This window comes from Mytilus californianus, unplaced genomic scaffold (assembly GCF_021869535.1).
Source record: "Mytilus californianus isolate M0D057914Y unplaced genomic scaffold, xbMytCali1.0.p SCAF_7, whole genome shotgun sequence".
Taxonomy (NCBI): Eukaryota; Metazoa; Mollusca; class Bivalvia; order Mytilida; family Mytilidae; genus Mytilus; species Mytilus californianus.
The window spans coordinates 8723373-8735880 of NW_026262723.1; the positions used below are offsets into that span (position 1 = coordinate 8723373).

General features: G+C 32.9%; 1 protein-coding gene across 1 annotated transcript in view; it reads right to left on the bottom strand.

Moving 5' to 3' along the window:
- Positions 1-3196: 3196 nt before the first annotated feature.
- LOC127710008 (ras-related C3 botulinum toxin substrate 1) overlaps positions 3197-12508 on the bottom strand; it is a 28594-nt gene continuing 19282 nt past the window's right edge. The window contains exon 5 of the mRNA XM_052215720.1: positions 3197-4983. Within this exon, the coding sequence (XP_052071680.1) occupies positions 4690-4983 (294 nt within the window). The 3' untranslated portion in view covers positions 3197-4689. The remainder of the gene's footprint in view (positions 4984-12508) is intronic.

A 12508-nucleotide genomic window follows, 5' to 3' on the forward strand; every position in this document is an offset into this window, starting at 1 on the left:
TTTTTTTTTATTTCCATGTTCCTGAGGTCTCACAGATTACAGTAAAATTAAATATCTCCTCAATCCAGTGATAAAACGTTTTACTGGTACAAGGGATACCAAGAGCTCTTGTCATCACTTATTGTTAATCATGAAGAGTTTAATCATTATTCTTCAACATAGTAACCTCATTGTTCAAGACACATACTTCAAATAATATAACAATGAGGAGATGTGGTATGATTGCCAATGAGACAACTATCCACCAGAGTTACAATGAAGTGGTAGTAAGCAATGATAGGCCACTGTTCCGCCGTCAACAATGAGAAAAACCCATACCGTATAGTCAGCTATAAAAGACCCTGACATGAAAAATGTGAAACAATTCAAACCAGAAAACTGACTGACCAATTTATAACAAAACAAATTAGGAAAAATAAATCTGAAAGACATAGGCCAAAACTCACTATTCTACAGGCTCCTCACTTGCGACAGGCACATAAATATAGAGAGGTTAACATGTTTAGAGTGTGCAACAGCACAACATACAAACAAACTAAAAATCATTTGCAATTGGATTAACTCAACAGATCAGTAAGTGGCACAAAACCACTAACATTAAAGCAATAGAAACATCACAAAAGTTCATCAATAGTTCATTTTGTGAAATACCCACCTTCAAGAGTGGTGGCTCTTATTGCATTCACCTTGTAAATCATTCTGTTTGATTAACAAATATTTTCATCAAGGGTTTCTCAACTACTTATAAACAGAATGTTTTCTTACTTGGTCAACAGTCATGGGTTGTACTTAGTGAGCAATATGGAATCCTTTAACAGCTACTTTCAGTTTGCTAATACTCAATTTTTCAATATGTTGAATAAACTCTTGGTGGTCTCGTGGTTGTGTGCTTACCTCAAGTGCAGGAGGTCTTGGTGGTCTTGTGAAAGAGTGCTTACTTCAAGTGCAGGAGGTCTCTGCAACCGTCTTGGTGGTCTCGTGGTTGTGGGCTTACCTCAAGTGCAGGTGGTCTGTGCAACCGTCTTGGTGGTTTCCTGGTTGTGTGTTTACCTCAAGTGCAGATGGTCTGTGTAACGGTCTTGGTGGTCCCGATGTTTTATGTTTACCTCAAGTGCAGGAGGTCTCGGCAACGGTCTTGGTGGTCCCGATGTTTTATGTTTACCTCAAGTGCAGGAGGTCTCGGCAACGGTCTTGGTGGTCTCGTGGTTGGGTGCTTACCTCAAGTGCAGGTGGTCTCTGCAACCGTCTTGGTGGTCTCGTGGCTGTGTGCTTATTTCAAGTGCAGGAGGTCTCTGCAACCGTCTTTGTGGTCTTGTGGAAATGTGCTTACCTCAAGTGCAAGAGGTCTTGGGTTCCTTTCCTGGCTAGGACAAACAAAACTCTTTTGAAATTTGTGTTCGACTCCTCTGACAGGTAAGCAGAATTTAGGAGTTGGAGCAAATGCTGTTTGTTTCAGAGTCAAAATAATGTCTGGTAGGGAGACATGTCTTCCAGGGGACTGTTACCTTATGAGCGAGAACACTAAAAATCTGAGTTAGCATACTGGCATAGTACAAAGCAGGGTATATTTAAATTTCTTTCACATGCTATTGTCTGTTTTAAAATATGTGTAATAATTGCCGCTGGATGTGTTAAGCTGTCATTAATCTACAAGTTCTACTGCTTATAAACACTAAGGTACCCAAGGACAACTAGTACACAGATATGAGTAATGCAAAGTTGACATTAAAAGTTTTTGCTATTCCAATCAATCTATTTTATTACAGAAAAACATACAATTAAAAGCACATCACAACACTAAATTGGCCGAGTACATTTAGTAATAATTAAAACAAGTATGGGACCGAAACTTTTCTTTGAATGTGTAAACGACCAAAATGTAAGTCTCTTAGTGAGTAATGAATGAACCTGGATAGTTAAAGTACTCACTATCGAATAAGCTCATAATTATACCTAAATTTTAAGAAAGGCTGTTATGTCTTGTATGGTGCATGCATGCTTGCTCCAAGTTATATGAATGTTTGTCACAAATACCTAACTGAAAGATGATCTCAAAATTTAAACCTGATATTAATTAATGAAGTGACATTCTTTTTTTTTTATTAAACACTTACATATAAAACTTTAAACAACCCTAGCTCTGAGGCTGATTTAAGGGGGTATACTTATTGAGCCACACATGATGAATGCATAGACCTTTTACATGTCCCACTCCAAACGTTGCCTAGTTTGAGGTAAAAAAAAAACCACTCTAAGTCGGTGAAAATATGTCAGAATGACTCATTTATTTGGAAGGCTGCTTTATATATTCTCCAAAAAATGCATTTTATCACACCAAGGCATATGACAGTCACATGTGAACCGCGGCTTCAAAGTAAACAATCATGATAATTCAATGAAACGTAAAATATAGTTCAGAGTGACTTACTTTTTGTGGGAAGCTGTTATTTTCTACTGGATGTATATGAAGTTATATGCACTCTTAATCATATACATAAATGACATGAGAACTTGGTTTTCGAGTGAAACTTCAGGATCGGGGATACTCAAATAACCCCCAAACTCTGTATAAGTGGCAGAATTAATAGCATTTCTTCCCTTATATTTATTCTTTGCCTTCTACATGAAGTCACAGTCAAACCTTGGATATAAAGATCAACCATTTAAAGCAAAACATGACTTGTCAGGTCATCATTTTGTTGTCTCGCTGTATTAATACTTATGCATGTTGCCCGAACCTCAATTTAAATGGCACCTTTCTTATAAGGTCGTGTTTTCCTAGTCCCAAGGAGAACTTTATATTCAGGTTTGACAATCGTATAATACCGATTTCCATGCACATGCTAGGATGAAAAATTTTGTCCTGCATTTTTTTTTTAGTTGTAATCTCTGTCCTGCATTTTTATTTTTCACTCTATTCGGTCCTGCTTTTTTTTTTTAAGTTTATCCTGACTTTTTTTTACCTAAATTGTCATCCTGACTTTTTTTTTGGCAAGTTTCTCATCCTGCCTTTTTTTTTACTCAAAACTCCTGTCCTGCCTATTTTTTTCAAATTTCATCCTAGCCCCTCCCCCCCCCCCCCCCGATAAAAATCAAATGGTAGCTCCCTAAGAGAAGAAAAAGATACCATGGGGGTATTCAAAATCCATAAGTTGACAGAAAACTCGCAATACCATCATCAAAAAGAAAAACAAGGTCAAAAGTCAAGGATTTTATTGATATAAAATTTTTAAAAAAAATCTGGATTGTCATCAACCACACTCAGAACAGAACAACCTTTAGTCATTATTATAATATATATAAATGTATAATCAAAACAAAAAGTGCAAAAAAAAATTAGAGAAAAAACGATTTTTTTTCTTCAATTTGACTGAAGAGGTACAAGCTTACACACAGTTATTAATGTCCATATGATAATATAAATACATAATGGTTAAAGATAATATATAATACAAAAATTTTTTTTATAAGTGATATATAGTGAAATAAATTAAATTAATAAACATCTCAATTTGTAAATTTCACTAATGCCTTTAATGCAACATTTAGTGACACCATAATCATTATTTCAACATACGAGATGGAAGTTTTCAAGATCTGAAAGATGATAAAAAGAAAGTATAATATCAGAAATTTTCTGATAATTTATTTTTTAATTCTGGAGTTTAGCACATTTTACTCCCCAGTAGAAAAAAAAATAGTTTAAAAAGCGGAAGTAAACTCCTCATAATTATACTCCATCTCAAGCTACCTGACTGAGAATGGTTTTCACAGTCGGGTAGAGTGAAGATGTAGCCGATCAACTCCCGGGACTCTCGATTTCAGAAACATGCATAGCTGATCTGTACGTATCTTTAAAAAAAAACCTCTCAAATTGTAGTGGTTCCAGCAAGTATCCTCAAAATTAAATAATGATCCAGTTTCATTTGTACGAATGTTCAAATGTTCAGCTCAAAGACATCTTGAATTTTAATTCCAAAGAGAAAATCTGAGAATTGTAAGTTTAGCTTGTGTTATTTGTCCTCAATGCACATGGCAAAGTAACATTTTACTCACGAATTCATTGGCATATTTTGTATCTCTCTGTGGTTCATACCCACAGGTACGAGACGAGAATGGAAAAAAAATATATGTTATAAACTGAATACACTCTCGTCACTTATACTTGTGTTTATATCCACATATGTTTCAAATACTGGATCCACCATTGCTCAATTAAAACGGTATTTTTAATTTTTCTGTTTCGTCAATTGTCAAATCGCACATTATTTTCGTTATAACTTGAAAATCAGGGAATTTCTGAAACAAAAACCCGATTTTCACAAGTCAAAAAGATAAACAAAGCTGTATTATTTAATCAGTTATCAATTATCAAATTATTTAACGTTTATATTTAATATTATTTAAGGGGGAAGGTGGGGTCCATTAACAGGTTAACATTTTTTTTTAATTTTGCTGAAAACAGTAAATTAGTCAATAACAGTAAGCAGCACGTCTATTTTCGAAATAACAGTTAACAAAAGTTTAAAACTGCCTAAAACAACTTAAAAGAAAAGATCTTGTCCTCTCATTTAAGGTAATAATATTACATTAAATATTTTCGATGAAAAATAACAGTTGATAAGGAAAATATTCTAAAAGATATCACCACTTAAATATGAAAACAATAAGGAATAAAACACAAAAATGTCATATAAGTCTGCAATTCTTTTTCTTTCTCAGACGAGCAGGTGGTGGGTTTAAAGCAGCTCGGATAGACTCGTCGAATATAGGTTTCAGGCCTTTCATCGTCATCGCAGAGCATTCCATATACTTTACTGCTTTAATATCCTTGGCCAGTGCCATGCCTTGTGGTGCAGTTATCGGCGACAGATGCTTGGCTTTGAGCGACTCCAACATTTCTTTGTCATCGCGCAGGTCCAACTTTGTGCCAATAAGAATAATAGGTGTATCTGGACAGTGGTGAAGGATTTCTGGATACCACTGAAACAAAAACAAGAATAAAGTAAAGTGGAACCGCCCTCTATTACTTGTCTTTGACCTATAATGGTTTACCTTTACAAATTGTGACTTGGATGGAGAGTTGTCTCATTGGCACTCATACCACATCTTCTTATATCTATATAGTTTATTAGACATATAGCCCAGTGTTCTTGATAGTTCACTGGCGTTTCAACTTTAAATCAAGAACAATAATGTCTTATTTGGATTTTTAATATTAAATTTCAATAGAACTAAACTATTTTTTTCACTTCGCTCTTAAAACAATTTATTTTCTCAAGAAAAATTTGCCTCTAAACGTTGAGCAACCAAAAATCAATCACTCAATGAAGAATCTTGAAATCAATGAATTCATCTAGAAATAAAAGCAGATTGTATCTGAGGACACGAATGCCCCCGCTCAAGCTTGGCAATTTTCCAAGTTAAAAGGGACATAACTCTAGAACGGTAAATGACTCACAATCTAAATTCAACTCTTGTCTGAGTGTTGTGGTTCTTAGCATTTTGTATGAGTTTCATAAAATTTGCATGAGGCAAACTAATGTTAGAGTACGGAAACGAAAATGGGACGAACGGACGGTCAAGGGTAACACTTAATGCCCCCGTTGCCTCTGGCGGGGCATAAAAAGCATGCCCACTCTACATTAGATGAATGGTTGGTTCCTTACTGCATATGTATACAAGGGTCCCAAATTTGATTTCCAACTGGTATACAATCTCACTGTGGTAATTTTAGATTGAAAATCATTTTCAAAGATTTCAAAAGTACCATGATCAAAATTGTAACTCATGCTTACAGACAGACTTGTTTAAAAAATTTCACATTTAAGTTGACTGATAGTACCCGTACAATAACGATTTCAAAAAGGCAAAGGATGTAAGTGCAAAATTTTTCAAACGACTTAGGTAATTCCGGACCGACACATATACGAGAAATGTTATCACCTTAAAAATCCCTGGTTACATGTATGTAAAGACAGAGTTTTAAAATATCTGCAACCCCCAAAACAATCATGGAGCATATAGTTATATAAATCCGTTTGTGTTTTCGTCCGTGTGTCCAAAATGACTACTATTCGGATGACAACTGGAGAACTTCTTGCCCGATTGGAATGAAATTTGCGAAGATGGAAGATGGAAGAAGCCCACAGGCACTTGTCTCTGAAACAAAAATTATATTAAGGAATATTGGATTTTTTGTTCAAAGACAAGTGCCTGTGGAGAAGTCTATTGCATGATTTTGGGCCAATAGGTCAAAGGAGAAGGTAATTGTTGATAAAAAATACTTGTTTTGCTTGTTGAAAAAATGTTTATCGAATGATAACTTGAGTTTACTTTGCTTGAATGGATCGAGACCTTCATAGATTAAAGATATATAATGAAGGAGAAGAAACCTATTGGTTTTGGGGTCAATATGTTAAAGGTCAAGGTCACTGTTGCTTAAGAATGAAGATTTGTTTAAATTTTGTTCCGGAATTGTAACTTGATTTTCCTTTTTTTTTGGTTTGTACTGAAACTTATATAGATGAAATATATAGAAAAGAGGAAGAATCCAATTGATATTCTGGTAAAAATTTCAAAGGTCAAGAATAACACTTGAAATGTAAATATTTTCTCAATAAATCAATCTAATTAAAATTAAATCTCCGCACTTGCTCCTTGTTGTTTATATGTCGCGCGTGGCGTGACATATAAACAACGAGGAGCAAGTGCGATGATTTAATTTTAATTAGATTGTCAATAAATGTAACGTTCGTGGAGCATCAGTTGACAGTACCAGCTTTAATTGCGTTTGTTTTTAATGTACTAATTTTGTATACTAAGAACTATTTCATCTTTGTACATATTTGTGACGATGTGGCATATACTATCACTATGTAAATTTATCGAAATCCATGTGGAAAATACAAATTGGTTTTGATGTTTAAATAAAACTTAATAAAAAGGAAAAAAACCTGCCACGTCCGATCTGTGTTTTTGTTACATGGTTTTCTGCTTTGTATCAATCTGATGAGTTAAGCACTTTTCGACTGATTTTTATAGTTTGTTCTTATGTTATACTGTTACACCACTGTCCCAGGTTAGGGGAGGTTTTGGCACCAACAAACTAGTTTAACCCCGACCAACATAAATAAAATGCTTCGCTGGGGCGCAGCTTGATACGACCGCAGAGGTCGAACCCTGAACAGTTGGGGCAAGTATGGACACAACATTCAAGCTTGATACAGCTCTGAATTTGGATTGTTATTAAATATTTGACACAGCATAGGTTTCTGACACAGAAAGAATGTGGTCTAAGAACTTGAATTTTTTTAATTTACCTATTATGGTCCAATGTCCAAAATCAAAATACATGGTTAGATTCAGCATATCAAAGAACCCCATATATTCAATTTTTGTTAAAATCAAACAAAGTTTAATTTTGGACCCCAACTTGGACAAACTTGAAAACTGGGCCCATAATCAAAAATCTAAACACATGTTTAGATTCAGCAGTAAAGAACCCCAAGAATTCAATTTTTGCTAAAATCAAACTAAGTTTAATTTTGGACCCTTTGGACCTTAATGTAGACCAATTTAAAAAACGGGACTTAAAATTAAAAATCTAAATACACGGTTAGATTTGGAATATCAAAGAACCCCAATAATTCAATTTTTGATGAAATCAAACAAAGTTTAATTTTGGACCCTTTTGACCTCAATATGAACCAATTTGATAGCGGGGCCCACAAATAAAAAATCTAAATTCATGGTTAGATTCAGCATATCAAAGAACCCCATATATTCAATTTTTGTTGAAATCAAAAAAAGTTTAATTTTGGACCCCAACTTGGACCAACTTGAAAACTGGGCCCATAATCAAAAATCTAAACACATGTTTAGATTCAGCATATCAAAGAACCGCAAGAATTCAATTTTTGTTAAAATCAAACTAAGTTTAATTTTGGACCCTTTGGACCTCAATGAAGACCAATTTAAAAAACGGGACCCAAATTTAAAATCTAAAAACACGGTTAGATTTGGCATATCAAAGAACCCCAATAATTCAATTTTTGATGAAATCAAACTAAGTTTAATTTTGGACCCTTTTGACCTCAATGTGAACCAATTTGATAGCGGGGCCCACAAATAAAAAATCTAAATACATGGTTAGATTCAGCATATCAAAGAACCTCATATATTCAATTTTTGTTGAAATCAAACAAAGTTTAATTTTGGACCCCAATTTGGACCAACTTGAAAACTGGGCCCATAATCAAAAATCTAAATACATGTTTAGATTCAGCATATCAAAGAACCCCATATATTCAATTTTTGTTGAAATCAAACAAAGTTTAAATACTGGACCCTATCTTGGACCAACTTGAAAACTGGGCCCATAATCAAAAATCTAAACACATGTTTAGATTCAGCATATCAAAGAACCCCAAGAATTCAATTTTTGTTAAAATCAAACTTAGTTTAATTTTGGACCCTTTGGACCTTAATGTAGACCAATTTAAAAAACAGGACCCAAAATTAAAAATCTAAATACACGGTTAGATTTGGCATATCAAAGAACCCCAATAATTCAATTTTAGATGAAATCAAACAAAGTTTAATTTTGGACCCTTTTGACCTTAATATGAACCAATTTGATAACGGGGTCCACAAATAAAAAATCTAAATACATGGTTAGATTCAGCATATCAAAGAACCCCATATATTCAATTTTTGTTGAAATCAAACAAAGTTTAATTTTGGACCCCAATTTGGACCAACTTGAAAACTGGGCCAAAAATCAAAAATCTAAATACATGTTTAGATTCAGCATATCAAAGAACCTCATATATTCAATTTTTGCTAAAATCAAACAAAGTTTAATTTTGGACCCTTTGGACCTTAATGTAGACCAATTTGAAAACTGGACCCAAAATTAAAAATCTAAATACACTGTTAGATTCGGCATAACAAATAAATAAATGTGATCAAAGATTTTACAAATCTAATGCGCCATACTGTGCAATTAAAGATTACTTCTTGAAATTTTTCAATATTTGAAATTTGAAAAAAAAAAAATATTTGAAGAATAATTCTTTTTAATTTCTGAAATCTGAAATGAGAAAAAATTGACCTCCCACAATTTCTTTTTATCCCCCCCCCCCTTTTTTCCCCCAAAAAATTCTTTCCCTCAAGATATGGTCATAATCTCAATTCAAATTTCCAATGGAGTTGGCAACCATAATTACCCATTTAAATTTACCATAGTGCTAACTTAATCTATTTTATAATAGAATTAAAAATATAGTGTCAAATCTTTCATATGGATTTTTTTGTAAAAAAAAAAAGATGCAACATTTGCAGATATTTTTACTGGTCTTCCTTTATAAATATGCATTTCTTTAAACATAATTTAAAAGCAGTGTAAGGGAAGTAACCAAAACGTTGTATTTGGATTACCTCCCTTACACTGTATTAAATTACCTTTATTGTTCAATAACCATTACTTTATACATAATTTAAAAGCAGTGTAAGGGAGATAATTTCAATGATGTATTTGATTTATCTCCCTTACACTGCTTTAAATTATGTTTTGTACTAAAGTATTTGTCCATTAACCAGGACAACCTTGTTTTTCCCCCTTTTTTGCCCCTAATTCCTAAACGGTTTGAGCCATAACCCCCCAAAGCAAATCCTAACCATCCCTTTGTGGTATGGAAACTTGTAGTATAATTTCAGAGAGATCCATACACCGTTCCACAGTTATTGTCTGGAAACTAGAAAATGCTTATTTTTGGCCCCTTTTTCCTTAACTGTTGGTACCATAACCCCCAAAATCAATCCCAACCTATCTTTTGTGGTATTTAACCTTATGGTCAAATTTCAAAAAGATCCATTCACTTAAACTTAAGTTAGAGTGCGAAAACCAATGTGTCTTCGGACGACGACGACGACACCGGACGACAACGACATACCAATATACGACCACAAAATTTTTTTGCGGTCGTATAAAAATATGAAACAATTCAATTATGTTTGTTATAAAGTTTCATATTCCCTCAATGGTACAAGAATATTATTTCCAAATTGAAAATAAACAATTTAAAATCTATAATCATGACATGATATACAATATTTGTATGTGAATGTGTATTTTCAAAATTTAAAATGCATTTTATTTTTTGTGTGCAATGATTTAAGAAAATAAACCCCTCATTTCTTGGCACAAAAACTGTACAATAAAATCAGATTTAAATGTGTGATGAAACATTTTTGAGGGCTTTACTTTTTGGTCCCTTGCAAAGACTTTGTTTTCAACAAATACAATCCACTAAAGTTGGAAAATGAAGGATATGGAGTGGATGTTCAAAAGAAGATATCCAATGCCTCAAATGAAAAACATTTTAAGTACTGTTTATCTTGACAGTAGTTTACTTTAAGTATTGATTTAAATAAACAACTGCGCCACGAGCGCATGATACGCACATTGTCTTGTGTGTGATGTTTTATGCAATAATCATAAAACGTTTCTGAGATACGGCACGACATGTGAAAACCCCCCTTTTTTTATAAAAAAATCAATAACTCTAAAATAAAATTTTGAATCATCACCAGAACGTATACAGATCTTTAAATTAATATAATTAAGAAGTGTGTAAAGTTTTAAGCAATAATCATAAATCGTTTTTAAGATACGGCGCGACATGTGAAACCCCCCCTTTTTTTTTACAAAAAGCTCAATAACTCTAAAATAAAATTTTGAATCATCACCAAAAAGTATACAGATCTTAAGATTAATATAACTAAGAAGTTTGTAAAGTTTTAAGCAATAATCATAAATCGTTTTTGAGATATGGCGCGACATGTGAAAAAAAATCCCCCTGTTTTAGATACAAAGTCCCGTAACTCACAACGTTTTAATCTTATTTTCACCAAAAAGTATACAGATCGTTTGACCATCATAAGAAACAACTATGTTAAGTTTCATGAAATTTGGATAAGTTGTTCTCAAGTTACAGTGCAACATGTGGACGCCGGACATTTGTATACCAGACGGGCGTATAAAAAGACAGTTAAATTTAATATAGTCATTTCTGAGTAGCATGAAATGTTTTATCTTAGGCTTTGGTTTCTACGAAACCTCAAATAGCTCTAATTGGTTTAGAATGCAACAGAATCATTTCACAATTCAAGCAACATACGGTGGATTCATTATTATTCATGGGATACCAATTTTCGTGGATTTCATGGTAACAGTGTACCAAGAATTTAATCCTCAACAAAATAAAATTTTCTATAGGCTTACAGTCGGACATTGACAACACCACAAAATTAAATATCCACAAAAATGCATTTTTTCCTCAATCCATGAAAATCGGTACCCACAAAAGTAAACAAATCCACAGCAATATAAATGATACTCAATTATATTTGATTAATGTCAATGGAAAGCAAACTTTTAACACAAAACAAGAATAGATATCTATGTCTACTGAATTATAAAAAGACAACAAAACAAAACAAAAATAAATTATATTAATATTTTATTGATCATTAAATGAAGCCTATATGAACATATACATTTGTTATATATATTCACATCAAATGAAAACATCAAAATACATGAAGTGAACATCATAACTTTTATAAGGTGTGTGGACTTCAGTTACAGAATAACCAACTCTCTAATGATAACAATTACAAAGTTATAAGTTACTCATACACTAGCCTTACAAAGGTTTTTGTAGATTTACAGTTCTTATTCTAGAGCAACAATCATGCTTTGAAAACTGAATTGACCCTAAAATTATATTTCATACGGTTCCCTTTCAAAGGGAGAACTGGTTTGCTGCACTGAGGATCTACAGTGAAAAGTAAAACTTCAAATATTTCTCTAATTTTCATTCTATTCAAACTTTTAATGAGATGAATTTTCTCTTTGTTTTAAGTACCACAAGTAGGTTTAAAAAACATACCATGTATTGCATCAAAGAAATACCTCCCAGATAATAAGGATGATTAAATAAGTCGCATCCACCATTTTGACAAAATCATGAGTACGCCACAGAAATGTCATCAGAATAAAACGCAGAAATCTAGAAGGAACAGATGTATAAATCTCTTGTCTGATATATAAAATTTCTAAATATTTCTTTTCTTTTATAAGAGTTTAGAAGATCATATTTCCCCTGTTACAGCCAAGCAGTCATGTAAACACGTATTTATTATATTCCATGCATAGCTAGATAAAAAACTTGGCACCATTATCTCAATTTAATGTAACAAAAAAGAACACATTTCAAACAAGGCCTTTGACTTATCCCTATCTTAAACTCTACGGTTTCTAATTAGATCTACACACATACATAGAAATATAAAAACATGTATATTAATAAGGTGACTAATACAGTGTTGTTACTTTCCACCATTACTTTTAGAATCTCTAATATAACTTAATGCTTAAGTTTTAAAATACTTCTCAATTCTCTTTAAAAACTTGTTGCAAAAGAGAAGCATACCTGAGATT